Raw genomic sequence first — 19207 nt, 5'->3', positions numbered from 1 at the left:
AATTTTTATGCACGCCAGCATGATCTGTTCCTTGTGTGCAAGTAAAGAAACCAGATCTAAATCTGTTGAAAGAATAATGTACAGCCCACATAAAAATGAGCAGCTCGTAGAGTAGGCGTTCCCTCAATTAAAGGCTTGCCGCAGCAGCCCGGGATTCGAATCCAACCAGTGTCCATCTGTTGCGTTTCATTTCCCTTATCTCTTTTCAATCTTAAACTGTACTATCATTTAAAGCCTAATAAGCCCACATTTTCCCCCAGCACTCTCTTCTCAAGAACACATACACACAATCATCAATCTTTATGTTTAAATAGAACATGACATTCAGTCTTAGATGTGTGCGTCTTCAAGGCAAAGATACTTTAAATCCACTGCAGCCTTGCACTTCGCCAGTAGAGGTCACTGTACCTGAAGCTTCGAGTAATTAACCCATTTCCAAAACAATTGGCTGAAGTGGTTCAGTGCTTCACAAAAGCTTCATTTGCCCATCACTACTGCCATGATTTACTGGGACACTTGAATAAGACGAAGCCATCGTTAGTGTTATTAGTAACACCTGTGCTCATCAGGCTACATCTATTCTTTAAAAAAGTCATACACACGAGCAGACATTACTATTGTTCAGTGTAACCGCATGCATTGTTAATTTTCTTTCTAAACATGTTTCAGTGTCGAGATGGTCGTAAGTCAGTCCCTCACGTCGTCTCAGTAACCGGAAACATGGACCGCGGTGTGATGGCCTTTCTATCCAACTCACTCCAGCAGCTCAAGAAAGAAGACAGCAAGCAGAAGCTGCTGCAGAGAAAGGTGATGAGCCAGGGCTGACCCACTATAGATATATAACTAATATATTCCACCTACTCACTTGACACTTGCCCTCACCTTTGTGATGTGATTCTCAGTATATCACAGAGTTTTGGTTCACTGTTGACTTCAGGTTCTGAAGTTGCATCCCGTCTTGGCTCCAGTCAAAGTGGCTTTAGACATTGGCAGGGGAGCCACTGTCGAGCTGAGGCAGGTAAGAAAAACTTGTAATGACATCAATGATTCATTGTTTTTTTTTAATCTTGATTTAAATCTGTGTTCATACACATCTAATAAAGTGAGTCGTGTGCTGGGTGAAAATGATCTTTCACTGTGATGGAATCAGCACTAAAATATTTAAATTAACTTGTTTGTTGTGTAGGCATTAGTGAAAGTAGATTGATTTTTATTTTATTTTTAGGTGTGTGAAGGGCTGCTGCAGGAGTTTATGGACGCTAAGATCTCTACCTGGCCTGGGTATCTTGAAACTCTGCCAACGTCAATGGAGCAGCTGAACACCAAGTAAAGTGCAATTCAGTGTTGTAATGGAATTAAAATTGCTCATTGGGAGAAAATGATCAGTGTTTCTCTCGCTGTAGGCTGATGTGTGTCTCTGTGTCTCGCAGGTATGATGAGATGGGAGTGCTTTTCACAGTGGTGATCAGTGAGAACACGCTGGAGAGCGGCCTCCTCCAAGTCCGCAGCAGAGACACCACCATCAAAGAGACCAAGCACATCTCTGAGGTCAAGAACTTTCTCTCCAGATACATTTCTGCTGCCGACCATATCTGAAGGGATTTTTAGTTTTACCAGCTAAAAGGAAAATCTGAATATTGTGCTGCTTCAATTTTTTAGTTTAAGGATCGGCTGTGGCTCAAGAGGTAGAGTGGCCGTTCAGAGGGTGGTTCGATCCCCAGCCCCTGCTGTGTGTGTGTGTGTGTGTGTGTGTGTGTGTGTGAGTGAGTGAGTGTGTGTGTGTGTGTGTGTGTGTGGTTATCTCTACATGAATGCATGGGAATTGTTGATATTTGATGTGTTTAGGTGTGTTGTGGTAAATTTAGCTGATTGGCGGCCATCCTGTACCTCGTCTTTAAAGGCTAAGAAACTATTTTCGTGGCTGGTGAAAAGTTTATGTGGACACTCATGGTGCATGTACCCGCAGATTTGTGTTAGGTATGATGTAAGGACTCTCATACTCATACTTCAGCCTCCTCACAGTACTTCCCAGGCAAAGAGTTGGATAACTCGTACTCGTGTTTTTACTGCGCGGTCTATGTCACTGTCTGAATTGGAGGAGGATTGGGATAAATGTTTTGGGGTTTTTTTTTTCACTTTATATTAAAATATACAGAATGTATCTCAAGTGTTTGACTTTTTTAGTTGGGATGGTCTTTGTGCTCCCTGTTAGTTGTGTATTGGATTAGTTACATACAAATGACCCTTGTGAATCAATATTTTTCTTGTCTTGTTTCTTAGTCTCACCTCAAGGTCCATTTTGTGGCTGTTCATGAGCTTCCTAACATATTACACTATCTTCATCATATTTCACATGTATCTTTAAACTGTGCGACAGGGACTTTGAATTGGGAGGAAAATGGGTAACATATGCATCTACAGTCACACCAGGACCACAAAGATGGTTCCTCATATATATATATGATGCTTCATTGTGGTTTATCATGTCATTGTTACTATTTTCTCCCTTGATTTGCTCCTGTGCTGTTATTTATTATGACTGAGTGTTATGTCATTATAGTTGATAATATGCTTATGAGTGCTATCAGTGTTCTGTGATATATTGTCTTATTGGGGATTTTGTTATACAACAGTTGCAGGCGTTAAAGGGCATGCCTTAATCTAAAAAAGTATACATTTCTCAGTGGGAAGTCTGCAAATCTGCTCAATTGAATGGACGTTAATATTTATCAGCTAAATCTCGCGAGATTTGGATGTAGCTTCGCCCCTCCCTGTGCAGTCATTGGTCCCTCCCTCGTTCTACTTCTGACTGAGCATGTGTGTATGTGCCGCTTAGCTGTTAGCATTTAGAGATGGCCGCAGACAAGCAAAACGACGCTAAAGTGTCCTCCCTAGATGAAAATAAAAAAAAATCATCGGATGGAGGACTTGGACTGGAAAGTATCCTTCAGAGCAGAAGACGTGCCGTGGCGGTTTTGTCTTTTATCAAGAAAATCTGTGTCAGGTTCAGAAGCTAATGGTAGCTAGTTAGCTAGCTCAGTTAGAGGATAACGTTAGCTAAGGCTACGTGTCATACTGAAGCAGGCTGTCAGTGGCAGGCGTGAAAAAGCATTTAATTGGCTGGTCACAAACTTTATCTAGCTAATGACGTTAAATTATGTAAGAATATTAGTTAATGTGTGCTACTATATACATGTTGTTCACTTGTAACGTTAACTGTTGTAACCTCTGAATTGTGGTAGCAGCTACGTTGCCGTTTCTGCAACATATATCAGCAACACAGACTTTCTTTGTCTGTACCATAGACTTTATAAAATATGTCTGTACGTCCAGTGGTAACAACTGTCATATTTGATTATGAATGACAAATGTTCCCCTGGACTAACGTGTGTGTGTGTGTGCGCGCATGTGATGATGTAGATAAGGTTGTCCCTTAACATTGATTTGCAGTTTTGCAAATAATCAAGGAGTCCCAACAGCAGCATGGCCTCAGACACGGAGACTACCAGAGATACAGGTGAGTCGTTCCCAGTCATGCATGATACATAACGGGCTGCACTAACTGCACCAGAGCTGCAGGGATGTCTGTGGTGAACTGTCTAGTATTGTTGTTCACATAGTTGCACAGTCTCTCTATGATCACAAGACACACTTGGTGAGTCCGTTTTTGCCAGATTCCTGTGTGTGTGTGTGTGTTTTATTTTTTAGAGAACAAATGATTGTTTAATGCACTGAGAAGAAGTTGTATGCATGAAAACTCCTGCTGCCATATGGCTCACATGAGCTTGTTCTGGGGTACAAATATATATATTTTTGGAGACACTTTTTTGACATCATTTTTTTAAAATTAATTTTCTTTTCGTTCACACCATCATTTCTGTCACATGGATGTTGTATTTTTACTATGTTTATCCTGTACACACGTCATCTATTGCACGTCTGTCCGTCCTGGGAGAGGGGTCCCTCCTCAGTTGCTCTCTCTGAGGTTTCTTCCATTTTTCCCCCTTTAATTATGGGGTTTCTTTAGGGAGTTTTCTCTTGTGCGGTGCGAGGGTCTAAGGACAGATGGTGTTGTATGCTGTACAGTCTGTAAAGCCCACTGAGACAAATTTGCGATATTGGGCTATATAAATAAATTTGATTTGATTTGAAATGAGGACATAAGTAATCAGCCATTAAATGTATCATAAGAAGCTCATAATGTTCAATTTGCATATTGCATGCAATACATGAGTGGGACAGAATATTATAAACATCTCCATATAATGCGATCGAGTACAAGACTACCACTAACTACGGCTTCAATAATAAACAAATAATTGAAATAACACTTCTCACGTTATGGCATAGTTGATGAATACAATTGCTCTACGGCTGTAATAAAAAGTGGCCACGCAGTGTATTTTACACATCATTCTGATTGCTTTAGCTGTCTCAAAGTGGCACAAATATACCTTAGACAATTTAGGATGACACCTTTTTTTAAAGAAAACTCCGGAATTATATTGCTGAAAATGACTTGATTGTAATGTCCGTTGTGCGAAACCAAGAAGGAAATGTGCATGTAAGCATTATTAACTTACTGTAATTTAACCATCTTTGTGTAACTGTGTGCAGGGGTTACTGCTCCCGCAGACTGCGTCGCCTGCGCAAGACTCTTGGCTTCAGGATGGGCAACAGACACAAGTTCATCGGGAAGAAAATAACTGTTGAGATGCTTTCTGACAGCAGGTGAGGAATGGAAAGTCTGAGCTGTACATGCATGTGCAGTTAACTGGCTGATGTTATGGAAGAGGCTCGTATAAATATACAGTTAATTACAGTTTGACATACCTGTGCTTGATGCAGGTTAATAAATGCATATCTCAGAGGAACATGGCTTGTTCCTAACAAAACGTAGTGCTGTGTCATCTGCATAAGGTTTGAGTCTTACCTAATTTTGTACACCCCACTGCTAAACTACAGAACTGGACCTTATATAGAATCTATTCGCTGGAGATAAATAAAATATGCTATCAAACAACTGATTCAATGACCTCCCCCTCTTCAGGTATCTGTTGCTAGTTTTGATGGAGGCAGAGCGCGCATGGAGTTACGCCATGCAGCTAAAGCAGGAGGCCAACACAGAGCCACGTAAGCGCTTCCACCTGCTGTCACGACTACGCAAAGCTGCCAAGCACAGCGAGAAGCTAGAGAAGCTCTGTGAGAGTCCCCGTGTCGACGCCAAGACCAAACTTGAGGCACAGGTACAGAGTCACCTTCAACCTGCTTTTAGAGACGCAGTGCAGGTGTATAGAATAGCGGGTATACATGTACAGTATGTGCTACAGGATTACAGCTTCAAAGGTCCAACATTGTTCTCAACCTTTATCACACTGTCCGACGTCTCTGTACCATATTTTGATTGTAATGCTTGTTACTATGTATGAAACAATATTACCAAATCCTTTTTCTCATATGAACTCAATGTCCAGAGAATCGGGTCCGCACATTATCTAGAGTTTACTGTGTGTGTGTGTTTTAACATTGTTGATATATGCAGTAGAATTTATTATTTATACCTGTTACAGGGAGCTAAATTGATATTATTATAATTATAACAGCCACTAATGTCTCATGTATTTTTTTATCTCAGGCCTACACTGCATACCTGACAGGAATGGTGGAGTTTGAACTGCAGGAGTGGAAGCTTGCCATGGAGGCCTTCAACAAGTGCAAGTGAGTTTTAACATCACTACAGTTTCTAAATATATTGTCAGAATAAGTCGATGCCTGTTTGTCATGTATGAATTTTTATGACCGATGTTTGTCTCGTCAGGACCATCTATGAGAAGCTGGCCAGTGCTTTCACTGAGGAGCTGGCAGTTCTGTATCGCCAGCGTGTGGACGAGATATCGCCCAACATCCGCTACTGTGCCTACAACATTGGTGATTAGCACACATGCACACATACGGGGAAAACTGATCCCCCTCAACATAATTAACAGCCACCTTTAGAGTCATTTAGGCATTCTGAAATATTGTTCACAAACTGGACATGTCCCAAAGCTCATACTACCCCGCCCATTTATCCCATGTAACTCGATTTTTCTTTCCTGTCTGATTGCAGGTGACCAAAACGCCATCAATGACTTGATGCAGATGAGACTGACTGGTGCAGGAGGAGGCATGATGGCTGAGAAACTAGAGGTGAACATTAGTTTATATGCTTGTATCATCTTTCATATCTTGGTGATGGCTAATATCATCTCAGGGGTGGAACACACACGCTCCTCAACTTTGGTTTCAATAAAAAGTAAGATCTAAGCAAATCTGTGTGCTTATTAATAGTTTTAAACAAGATTGAATATTTATTGATGAAATCCAAAGACGACTTAACTCTTGTGGATCAGAAAACAACTGAAATGTTTTATTATATATATTTCTCTTCAGGCCCTGATCACTCAGGCAAGAACCAAGCAGGCGGCCACCATGAGTGAGGTGGAGTGGCGAGGGCGGTCGGTGCCCGTCAAGATCGACAAGGCCCGCATCTTCCTGTTGGGTCTGGAAGACAATGAGGCCGCAATCGCTCAGGTCAGTATATCTAGTTCCTGCTTTTTAAGGGGGTAAATTAAAAACTGAAGCTCCAAATATCATTACATAGTAGCACTTAAAAATGGGGTGGTGATGGCCTAGTGGTTCGGCTTCCAAATACAACACTAGAAGCTTGTGAGTTCAATACCAGGGCTGCCACCATTGTGCCCCTGAGCAAGGTAATTAACCCTGAGTTGCTCCAGGGAGACTGTCTCTGTAGTTAGTTCACTGTAAGTCGCTCTGAATAAGAGCGTCGGCTAAATGACCTGTAATGATGTAAAAAGAAAAATACATGCCAAGTTGTGCCTGTAGCCTATTGGTCTAAAGCCTAAATGACACAAGGGTCCATTTAATTATACATTTCTGCCCATGTCCACATGCTGCCACAAATGTATGACTGCATGGACCATACACTCCGGAAGACATTTTTCAACATTACCGCCTATACAGACACCCAGTGTCCCAGAAACATGTAAGCTTGCACCATGTGCCTAAACACCCACATATTTGCAACCTACCTGGTACGATTCCAGTTGGGGACTGTTGTTGCACCTCTATTCCCCTTGCCCTACGTCATGGGTCGGGAACCTAAGGCTCTTTCGATGACACAATATGGCTCGCTGACATTTTTAGTAATCAAGTAATAAATAATTATACTGTCATTTTAAAGTAAAACTTTTAGCAGCGGGTTTTTGCTTTTAGTTCTCCCCTCTCCTTTTCTCCGCCCTTGTCTCTGGCTGTCGGTGTGTTCGCACATGTGTGTGTCGGCAGTGTAGCCCCGCCCTTCGCGAAACCGAGCAGAGGAGAAACTCCACAAAGCAAGCAGTAGACCGGGGGGGTCAAACTCATTCACAGAGAGGGTCAACATTAAAAACTGGGACTACGTCGAGGGCCAAACATGGTCCACATTTATTGAACAGGATACACATATTGAATAAAGTGCAAAAAGATATGGAACATATTTAAGTCAACTGCAAACGGATTGCTGAGCAGTTCCATTTAAAGCTGCAAAGTTGGCAAATGCTCTCAGTTGATCAGCAGAATGCTGTCGGGAACACAGCGGTGGAGATGGTTTGTCAGTGTTTGGAAACACGTAGTGACCAAAGTTTCCTTCTGCATCAGAGTCTCCCACAGGCAGCTCGGCTCTCACTGCATCACACATGTCCGTGATCACACGGCCCTGAAGCTGCAGGTTTAACAGTGAGATGCTTCGTTATGTCGCACAAACGGTCCAGCTCACATCGTCCCAGAGATCTGTGGTGTGTTTCCCTTTGCTTCCAAAAACTGCCAAATTTCCTCACGCAACTCAAAAAATCCATTTCACACTTTCCCTCGACTCAGCCATCGCACCGCCATGTTCAGACAAGACTTAAATTGGCTCTTATAAAGTTTCCTGTCTGTGTTACGGTGCTTATTACATGTTCCATCTCCAGAGCTTTACAACACAGCGCTTCCTGGTGTAACATGCAGCTGACGGTGTATCTTCTCCCGCATCCTGCCCACTAATCTTTTCATCACATCGCAGACTCTCCATCTGTCGTCAGTCCCGTCAGTTTAATTTCTCACACATTTAGATACTTCCTCGAATATGTATTTTCCCGTGGTTGTGCCATGCATTGATTTAATTACCAAAACCAGCAGGTCAGTTAAGATAGAGATGATATGGCCGGATATAATTGCCTTGAGTTTGACACCCATGCAGTAAACACTGAAACGTGCGCATAAATTAGATAAATAACGTAAGCGTTTAGTTTATTTAATAAAAGGGCACCTGTTCAATGAAATACTGATAGCGCTATTAGTACTCGGAGACGTGCACGTATAAAGTTGCATTCAATTTTATTAAATATATGGCTCTCAAGGAAATACATTTAAAAATATTTGGCTTTTATGGCTCTCTCAGCCAAAAAGGTTCCCGACCCCTGCCATACATCATATCTGCTACACAGTTTACAAACGTTTCTACACATTGTGGTCTTAAAATGCTTCATTCTTACCTACTTAGTCACAATGTAGTCAAAGGCCTCATTTCCACTACATGGCTTGCCTCGACACAACTCTTTTAGTACCAGGTCGTTTTCTATATATATCGTGTTTTAACTCCACCTACTGGTATCGGCTCAACTCGCTTGGAACCTCAACGAGGTGCTACCAACAAGGAACTATCCACAACTTCTGCTAATGAGGGTCGAGTTGCGTAGCGCCGTGCCGAACCATGCAGCAAAAATACAGCATATGCCATCAGCTTATGCTTATCAGAAGGCATGTAACCATCACAAAACATTAAGACCCATGTTCCATTACTTACAGCTACTTGTGCTACCCCATGACCTAAACTACTCTTCCAGTGTGCAAACTTTCTGGTGGTAAAGTGTCAATTATACTTGGCTTCAGATGTCAAAGATGCAGTTCCTTAAACCTTCAATAGGTGGCACTCTCCTCTTTAGTCTCACATGTCCCGTCACTGCCACCACAGCTCATTCCTGCTGTTTTTATGCCAGAAGGCTCAGCACACCCTGCGGACATACCTGTACATACAGACATACCATACACACCCTCAGCCACTCAGGTCTCTGGAACGCAGCCTCTCATTGAACGACTGCATTCTGTGCATTTCAGCCCACACATGAATACTGAGGGCTACACCCAGCAGGTCTCTGTGGACAGATTAGTATCATCATCTCTAAACCCCTCACAGGTTCAAATGATTCCTTTTGGGACTTAACTGTAGCCCTGGTTTAGTGGTTCAGGAAACTCACAGACCAATTGCATGCAAGTGAAGACATGTCACGTGATGCTACTCAGCCAATCAAATTCCACAGTGTTTCCCCTAGGTTTACTGCTTTGGAGGGGCGCTCACTGTACGTGGGGAGATTGCGTGCGTGTGCGCGCACTGCGCGGTTTCTATTTAGTTCTCCCCTCCTTTCTTCCGCTCTGTAGGTGTGTGCGCACGTGTGTGTGTGTCAGCTGTGAAGCCCCGCCCTTCGCAAAGTAGACAGCGAAAACAGAGTTTTCAACCCAGAATGGACAGACTCATTTATGTTTATCCTTCCAACTGGGAGCACAAAACCAGTGTCTCATATGTTCAGAGACCGTTAAAAGTGGCAATGTGAAACGCCACTGAGGCAAAACACAAAGTTTTTGACCAAACACACCCAGTCAAATCTGAGCTGAGGTCACATAAAATAAGCACTCGGAGCCCAATGTAATCAATCCACCAGGATCCTGACTCATTCATTCACTGCCCAACAACGTGCTCATGAATGTTCCCTCAGAGTTGGTTGGATTTTGGGTCAACACAAAAAAACATTCACTGATCGAGGGTTGACAATCGGGGTTGTCAAGGAGTGCATGACTGCAGGAGCTGAAACTTTGCTTGAGGGAAAACAAAAAGAAGAGCTTTGTGACAAAATAAAGCAAATACCTATATCCGCCTCATCAGCCACAAAGAAAAGTGAAATATTAACCCAGGATGTGCTCGCCCAGCTGGATGAAGCCCTTCATAAGGCACCGTGTGTAGGCTTAGCTGTAGATGAGTCCACTGATGTTTCTGCTCAGCTGTTCGTTTACGTACGGTTCTTCAACAAAGACAATAAAGTGTTCTGTGAAGACCTGTTAGGTGTTACTCTCCTTCAGACCAGTACAAGAGGAGAGGACATCTACCTGGCCATTAAGGAGAAGTTGACAAAGCGAGGCATAGAGCCAAAACAAGTGGTTTCAATAACCACAGATGGAGCCCCTGCCATGATAGGGAGAGAGAAAGGAGCTGTGGCAAGAATGAAAGAGGACAATCCTGAGCTCATCTCTTAACATTGCATAATTCATCAATCTGTCAGATGAGCATGCTGATGTGATGAACACAATGATGAAAATTATAAATCTATCAGCATTGCATGCTCGGGGAATTCCTCAGAAGTTGATGCAAATGCTGATGATCTTTTGCTGCACAACAATGTGAGATGCCTCAGCAAAGGCAGGGTGTTGGAGCGCTTTTGGTCCATCAGAAGGGAAGTAGCGGCGTTCTTGGCAGAGCTGAAAAGTCAGAAGGCAACACCGTCTTGTCTCTTTTTAAAAGATGAGAAAAAGATGAATAATGTGGCCTTTTTGGTTGATATCACTTCACATGTGAAAGAATTGAATTTGAAGCTACAGGGGAAGGACCATTCTATTTGTGAACTGATGACAGCTGTCCGCTCCTTTCAGAGGAAACTTGAGGTGTTCAAGGAAGATCTGCAGGGAGACTATGAACACTTCCCAGAAGTGAGGGAACAGGTTCAGGGACAGAGGGATGCGTCTTCTTTTGTTGACTTTGTTGATAAGCTGATTGTAAACTTCAGCAAACGTTTTGACAGCTTCAGTTTTGGACGGCAGCTCACCATGTTCATTCAGAACCCATTTCTCATCACCGATGTCAGGGAGTTCTCAAAGGAAGTCACACCGCACTTCAAGTGGGCAAATGCTGGGCCTCTCAATATGCAACGGGTTAATTTCCAAGCAGATGTGACTCTGAAAGAGTAATTTGGAAGAACTGACCCTGCCACTTTCTGGCTCCAAATGGTCTCTTAGACAGCTTTTCCAGGTCTGAGGAAAGTAGCCCGGTACATCTTCACCATGTGTGGCCCCACATACAGCTGCGAGGCAGCTTTCTCTACAATGAACATAATTAAAACTAAATATCGTTCCAGGCTAACCAATGAGCACCTGCACATGAGAACGGTCCTGACACCATTTCAGCCCAGATTTAAAATCCTGGCAGGACAAGCTAGAGCTCAATTCTCTCACTGAACAAAAGAAAGTGGGCGAGTGGGATATAAGAGGGAAAGAAAGAGAAACTGTAAAACTGTTCAATTGTTCAATTAGTTGAGGCTGTTAAGTCAAGATGTGAAATGGTTAACAAAGAAAAAGGGAAACTCAAGCTGCTGCTACACTTTATTTAATTTTTCTAAAATTAAGCACTTTATTTTTAAGATGCACAATTTTTATTTGTTTATTTTCACTATTTTATTTTCAAATGCAGCCCGAGAAGATCATTATTCAGATCTACAGTATTATATATATCTGTATAGTTCGATATTAAGTGACAATAAATATTGTCTAAATGTTTTTGATTTGTACTTTCTTCATTCTTCAATGTTTTTTAAATGTATATTCTGCTTCATCATTTTTACTCTGTAGCACTTTGAGTTTTGTTTAGTGCGCCTATAAATACAATTTATTATTTGATTTGTTAGTTATGCAGACGTTGATACAGCTACTAGGCTGCTTCAATATATATCACACCAATTCCTAAGGCAAGTTAGATTTTATGATGCTCCGGACCTTTGCTTGAAGACATTTCCTCTGACTGGACCTCTTAGCATTTCAGTTGAATCCCCCTGGTCTAGTAGAAGAGCTCCGTCAACTCCTCTCTCCTCTAATCAGTTTATCCGTCCGGCCCTCGCTCTGAACAAGAAAGGATGCTCGACAGGTTGAGCCGGTCATGCTAGGCGTTGCCAGGGTGTGGGCAAGAGTGTGTGGCGCTAAATAACTTCAGCCTTCTAGGTGGGCAAGAACAGCCGTATGACTGGTCTACTATCAATACAAGGAATTGTCTTGTAACATTCTTCCACTGTTGCTTTCTAAGGTTTTTTTTGCTCCTTTTTGAATGTGAACCACACAATAATGTCATCCATAAAGGTGGTTATTAAAACAAATGATACTGTATCAACATTCTTTTAATATGAACATGGTATTTCCTGTAGACGCAGAGTAACACAGGCCTATTGTATGAACGTGTTAATGAAAGATAGCTGAGGTGAAGAACAATCCTGTTGTTCACAAAGATTTGAACCCTGAAACTCCAGTGAGTAATTGCTGGTGAGTTGTGTGCAGGAATGTATCTGCAGCCTGCCGAGCCGCATACCTGTGCCTCTCCCCCAGTTTGCCACAGTCACATCTCTGCCTAAACGCTCGCTCTATCAAACCATTACAACTTCTAAACGGGTGAAATGTTTGTTTGCATGATTGACGTTTAGTAGTACAAGTGTAGCTTTAACCAGGTGGCAAGTGTTGCGAGTGTGTCGGAGTTCAGAGATTGAGTTAAATGTTCACATCTTTTCCCTTGAACAGTTTTTATGTTTTGAAGATATTTTGGTGTATTCACTCAGGATAGGGGATGACATTGCATTCGACCCTGTACATTTCTACAAGCGACGGTTGCATACAGAAAATGAAAAATGTTTTCTTCTCAAGTTTACAAAGAGCACCTTAAACTCAACTCAAGTGAACCTGTTAACTTATTTTTCATCCTTAAACCTTTTTTGTAATTTTGCAATCGTAACATAATTGCACCAAGGCTACAGAAAAGGCACTGACTGCACCATACATTTCATTGGACATAAATTCTTCTTTCTGGACTGCTTAGTTTGTTTGCCGCAGTGAGCTAATACTGATGCATAAACGTACTAGATAAACCTACTAATACTACTGATTGTACACCAGCGTTTCCTCCATGTGCTTCAGAATAAATGCATTTAAATACTATTACAACAGGTTGACTGTGATGAATAGCCGCTATGTCCACTTTTTGGTCCTAATTATTGTCTCTGTTGTGCAGACAGCAAACGAGGAGACCAAAGAGCATCTGTACGAGACGCTGCTGGCCGAGTGCAGGGACACCATCCAGGCTGTGAGAGAGGAACTCAAGAGTGAGGCGGTAAGTTTGTAGTTATATATTTTGGTGAAGGAGAAGGGTGTGAGTTTGTATTTATGATCTAGATGTTTGCTAAAGGCTCAGTCATCAGTTGGATGTACAGATTACTAAAACTGAGTTAAGAGCATGTAAACATGTAACATGTAAAATGTAAAACCAAGAATGTGAAAAGGTTTTTCATTTTTATTTTTGCTTGTCTTTGTAGAAGCAGCGAGAGAGGAGCCCTGAAGGTGACAGCGGCAAGGTGTCCAACTTGCAGTTCCTGCACAGGTAAAATAAACAGTTCTTGAAACAGACTTGAGTCAAGACGTTAACCTGTGCTTGTAAATGCCAGGATCACACTTCACATATTTTGTCTTTTGAGAATGTTGCTGGGTTACATTCTGTGGCTGTGTTTTCATTACTGATTTATATGTTTTTGTCTCCATTCATCGCTTTGTCTCTAAATAATCAGAACATAGTTTGGATGCTGTTCAAACACTGTTTGGGTCGCTTTTGTTTGATCAACAAACCATTCAGCTCCTATTCAGTTCACTATCTTTTGATCTCTTTAATAAGTGAATAACAAATGTGCTGCTGTCCTCCTCCCCCAGTTACCTGACCTACATCAAGCTGTGTACGTTGGTGAAGAGGAATGAGAGCATGGCCCACACTCTGCAGGCTAAACTGAAGGAACCCGAAGCCGACGAGGACAAGAGAGGGCCCCGTCCACAAGACCTCATCCGCCTCTACGACATCATCCTGCAGGTAAATGTCTGGACATGAAATATATCTTCGGATGGATCTTTTTAATCGTAAGGTTCTTGATGGATGGCTGGAGAAGCTCATAATAAGTCAGAAGACAGGGCACTGCTTTGTTTCCATTAAAGAGCTGGGATCAGCACTTATTCTTATTTATAAACCTATTCTCTCAGCTCTGCTGCCAAAATACTGGTGCAGCGTTGGGAAGATCTGCTTTTTGTTACTGAGCCCCACATACTTGGAATATGCTTCGACAAAACTTTAAGTTGACCTCACTAACACGGACAATTTCAGGGTTTAATTGCTAATCTCATCGATCGTAAGAGTTATTGCTTTTACATTTTTGTTTAGTTTCTTTATTTTAATTCATATAGCCATTATTGCCATTTGATTGTGTCTGCATCCCACAATGTGTGTGTGTGTGTTATCAGCGATTTATATAAAACAAAGAAATAATTGTCTGATAGCAGCATGTGTTTCAGTTAGTATAATTAGTTAACAATAGTTTCTTAGTTGCCAGTTTCTCAGTTACTGTGAGTGTGAGGAGTTGTTTGATCTGTGTTGTCAGCAGTGAAGGAATGTGCACTTTGCCTTGTCTGACAGTCTGTCACTTCCTTCTCACAGTGTAACTCTCCTTCTGTCTCTCCCCGCGACCACTTTCTGCCTCCCCCTTCCCCTCCCTAACCTTCCTCTGTCCGCCCATCTCTCCAGAGTCTGGCTGAGCTCTCCACCCTACAGGGCCTAGAGGATGACCACACCTTCCAGAAGGAAGTGTCCCTGAAGACGCTCGTCTACAAGGCCTACAGGTCAGACCTTTTTTGTGTTCCCACCTCCTAATCAAAAAATACAAGTGTTTGTAAGGCAGTTAATGTTCAATGCTGCCATATATTAACATGACATCCACAATGCACTCTCGCAGTTGCTTTCCTCTATTTGTCATGTCTTTTTTTGATTTTGTTTTTGTTACGATACATATTCAAGTGTTGTTAATGTGGTCCTTCCCTCTGTACCCCTCACAGGTGTTTCTTCATAGCCCAGTCGTATGTGCTGGTGAAGAAGTGGAGTGAGGCCCTGGTGCTGTATGAGAGGGTGCTGAAATACGCCACGGAGGTCCAATCTAAGGCCAAGAACCTCAACAACAGCCTCAAGGTTGGTCACATAAAAACGAAGCGAGCAATGTCTCGGTACCCCACCAGTTAATTTACAATCCATCATGAAAAGGTCCCCTTACACGCAATAAAAAGGAACAAACTCTCCAAACTTTTTCAGGGTCAGTTTAAAATCTGAGAAATCTTTGCTGTCAAATACTTCTGTCCTCTAACAGAAACATCACTGTTGTGTCTCTGGTTTGCAGGATCTCCCTGACGTTCAGGAGCTCATTGCAGAGGTCAACGCTGAAAAATACTCTCTTCAAGCTGCTGCTATTTTAGGTGAGGGCACCTAACTGTTTTCTAACCAACTCATTAATGTTTACTGTATAAGCCTTTTTAGTCCCATTCTCCTCGTTCTGCCTCATTCTGTGTACAACACTTACGCAACGTTTGTGTTTCAGACACTGATGAGACTGCTGACGTTTCCTCTCAGCAGCAGGTCAAAGACAACACGGTAAGAAAACGAAATCAAAAGACATGCCACACTATGATGAATGTCATTCAACATGGAATCATAGCAGCTTTAAGAAAAAGAAAATAAATCAAGACATATTTAATAGACACAATAAATACATTGACATAAATATGCTGTTGTGCTCATTGAAGGTTGTTGAGAAATGGTCAACCAATGAGAGTTTAGCAGGTGGGATTAAGAATGTGGAAGTTGTCTTCGATTATAGCTAGCTAGATGGCCCAAAAAAATGGACCCAATGTAAAGAATATGGATGATGGATGCACCTGTACAGGTATTTGTAAGTCCACTTACAACTCTTTCGGCCTCTGCCCCTCAGGCCGGCTTACATTGCGAAAGACTCGCCCTCTTGAGATTGACAACCTGTGACCATGACACAAGCATTCAGCTGTCTTCCATACATTATACGTCTCAAGTGTTATGCTGAGTTATTGATATACATTTGCAGTCATCTGTGATTTATGTAATGTTCACTTTTTTATTTCTTCCTCCTTCTTGCAGCCCCTCTGCAACCGCCTGGAGACCTTCCGCCTCGACCCCACCCTCGTAGGAAAGCAGCCCAATTTGGTCCAGTTCCCTCCCGACTTCCAGCCAATCCCCTGCAAGCCCCTGTTCTTTGACCTTGCTCTCAACCACGTGGCCTTCCCTCCCCTGGATGAGAAGGTGGAGCAAAAGGGAAAGGGCGGCCTCACCGGCTACATCAAGGGCATTTTTGGCTTTGGCAGCTAAATCAATCTCTAAGGCTTTGGTTTCCACAGGAGAGCCACAAGCTCCACGAGCTCCCCGAGTTTACCACAAACAACCAGACTTGGGTCAGTTGTTAGTTAGAATAATTTAAATTACTTTTATGTCTTATTTTTAGTGCCTAAGTGCAAGATGGGCGGAGTTTTCTGTTCTGGGGAAGGCGAGTCTAATCTTCCTAGAAAGATAATGGAAAAGTAATCAAATCAACTTCAAGTAGCAATATGACCCAAGTTCACCTGCCACCTTTAGTAATAACATCCGGCTGCAGGGGTTCCTAGCATACAAGCTCCCTCCTTAATTTGAGCTGCGGAGGTTTTACTTTCAGGTTTTACAGGTGACCATGCCATCACCTCTCAGTACAGCCAAGTTGTAAATCTCACAATCCTGTCAATGTTAACTAAGCCACTTAGGCATCATCAGTAGTTATTCTTTTCTTTTTTTAGTGTTTATGTAAGCGCCTTCATGTCACTTTCTTTTCTTCATGTGAGGTGTTTTCACATCGTTTCTTAAACATATAATTAAGAATGTGCAGTTTTGTTCTGGCAGCTACTACAAAGTAGTGCTCATAAAATACCTTAAATATCCTGCGACAAACTGAAGCTGGTTTATCAGTCATCATGGTTTCAGAAGACTTCCGCTGCGTCCTATTTCTTCCCTCCACCTTTGCTCTGGTCTCTCGTGCTTTAGGATTCAAAACTTCACCTCATAAATTGACGAGTGAGTCGAGAAAAATTTGGATAAAGTTTTAGGTGCATCAACAGGAGGATGAAAGGCAAAGCCATTAATCAAAGTGTGAAATGTTGTTTTTCCTAAATGCTGGATGGTTCAGTGTTTTTAATGTGTCAACTACAACCTACACGGGTCATACTGTATATGTTGTCCTCTATGACATTTGGCACTAAGCTTGCCGTGGTGTTAGAGAAGGGTCCAACGGCTTCAGTCCGTCTTGCTGGAAGCACAAGCCGCAATTTTGAACACCCCTCAGTGTCTCGTGTTTTCTACAAAAGGGCCTGCTGGCTGATGACCGTATGGTACCAGTAGAGCTCTTCAGACTGTAATTATTTCATGTAACGTTTTTATTTCGGCAAAATCAATGTCGTAGGACGGCAGTCGACATTAAGGAATGGGGGGAGTTTTTAGCAGCCTTTCATTCATTACACCACCACGCCTGTTTGTCCATCATAAGTAGGACTAAAATGTTTATCACCAATGACATGTCTATGAACTGTGACTATAACAACCTTTTGTTATTCATTGTTTGTCACAATGTCCACTTCATTTCCTCTGGTCCTTAAGGGACTGGGTTTGCCTGGTTAAACACTAGCTAGAGGATTGTTTGTGTCACTCTCCCACTCGAACATTTAACTGTTTTGCTTACTAATTTTTATCAATGTCTTTGGTTTCAATTTTTGTTTTTTTCCCCTCTAATGTTTTATGTTAAAGAATTAAGTCGGATGTGCTGGAATAGTTCCAGCACTTTTACAGTTTATCACCATCAATAATTGTTGGAAACAAAAGTGCAAAGAGAAATGAACTGATGAGAATGTATGATTTGATTTAATTTCCAGGCCTATTATTAAAATATATTTGCGCCAAAAGCTGGTTTCTTGACATGTTTTATTTATTGCCTCTGTGTTGGGTGTGCGTAGGATGCCTAAGCAGGGTGTGACTGTTTAGGTTTACTTTAGTATATGCATGTTCTTAAGTATGAATAATGACATAAGTGTTTTATTACTCAAACATCACCAGCCAATCAAATGACTGTCTGCCACAAGTATATTTAATTAAATGAATTAATTACCGCTGCGGACACAAACACACATGGCATCTCTACCTGATGTCTTATTGCTGCCTGTCATCACTTTCCTATACACGCATACCTTTGTCACTCCAGAAACACAGAAATGGATGGACTGAAGGCAGAGAAACCTGAGATAAGACTCCGTATCACTAACAGTTTTACATGTCTAATCAGTTTATTCAGTGTGTTTTCACATTTCTGTTTATTCACTTTTATTTAAGGTTTTTGTGAGATGAAAAGTTAAGATGGATGTTCTTTTCATATCAAAGAAACATTTCCATTTACTAGTGGCATACTTATTTGTTCCGCTGATTGTACAGTACTGTGGTTAAGTGAAAAAGTCCAAGCTACAGTGCAAGCATCAAAGCTTTAGTAAGATTGACTGTAGACCAGACCACGCTGTTTGTCTGCTGTGTGTAGTTAAGTGTAACAGACCCGACACACCCTCACCTTTGTCATTTACTCGGTTCAACTGGAGGCATGCAGACAATCACCTGCTATGTTTAATGTTGCCATGTAAACTATCAAAGTGAACGTGTGCATGTTATTGATCCCTAGATTTACAGCCGTTTTGTCACTTGTCATGTACAGCACCTCTAAGGTTTTCGATTTCTCTCAATATTGGAACATTTGATCGTTTCTGTTCATCATTTTAGCCATGCAGGTAGCGTGGCTCTATGGATGGGTCTGTCGGTCCGTCCACCACTTTGGTCCAAACTGAAACGTCTCAACAACTGTATCTCGTACAGATATTCAGGATGAATCCTAGAGACTGAGGATCTCCTGACGTTTCTTCAATGAGGTTGACATCTTTGTTGTTTAATAAAATTTCTTGACAACTATTGGATGGATTGCCATGAATTCGGCTCAAACGTTCAGGGCCTGACATCTAGCCGTAACATCGGGTCAAAAAAAAAAAAAGTCCAAAACTTTGGTTTATGTCTAAGTTCATAAAAATGCTTCTGTATTTGCTTATGTAAAGGTTCAGTATGTTAACGTGTTAAACTAAGATGGTGAACATGGTAAACATTACA

General features: G+C 41.8%; 2 protein-coding genes across 2 annotated transcripts in view; both read left to right on the top strand.

Annotated features, from left to right (window-relative positions):
• polg2 (polymerase (DNA directed), gamma 2, accessory subunit) overlaps positions 1-1596 on the top strand; it is a 5966-nt gene extending 4370 nt beyond the window's left edge. The window contains exons 5-8 of the mRNA XM_029433679.1: positions 670-807; positions 938-1018; positions 1226-1326; positions 1431-1596. Coding sequence (XP_029289539.1) covers positions 670-807; positions 938-1018; positions 1226-1326; positions 1431-1596 — 486 coding nt within the window. The remainder of the gene's footprint in view (positions 1-669; positions 808-937; positions 1019-1225; positions 1327-1430) is intronic.
• Positions 1597-2258: 662 nt separating this feature from the next.
• srp68 (signal recognition particle 68) lies at positions 2259-17969 on the top strand. The gene is made up of 16 exons (XM_029433666.1): positions 2259-2940; positions 3451-3517; positions 4618-4731; positions 5051-5246; positions 5636-5718; positions 5819-5928; positions 6110-6189; positions 6433-6573; positions 13169-13267; positions 13470-13534; positions 13858-14011; positions 14717-14811; positions 15025-15154; positions 15360-15435; positions 15558-15610; positions 16130-17969. The coding sequence occupies exons 1-16, from the start codon at positions 2853-2855 to the stop codon at positions 16355-16357; spliced, it is 1779 nt and encodes a 592-aa protein (XP_029289526.1). The 5' UTR covers positions 2259-2852; the 3' UTR covers positions 16358-17969.
• Positions 17970-19207: the final 1238 nt, after the last annotated feature.

This window comes from Cottoperca gobio, chromosome 1, assembly GCF_900634415.1.
Source record: "Cottoperca gobio chromosome 1, fCotGob3.1, whole genome shotgun sequence".
NCBI classification, from domain to species: Eukaryota; Metazoa; Chordata; class Actinopteri; order Perciformes; family Bovichtidae; genus Cottoperca; species Cottoperca gobio.
The sequence above is the reverse complement of the archived record's forward strand: the minus strand, read 5'-3'. Positions and strand labels throughout refer to the sequence as shown.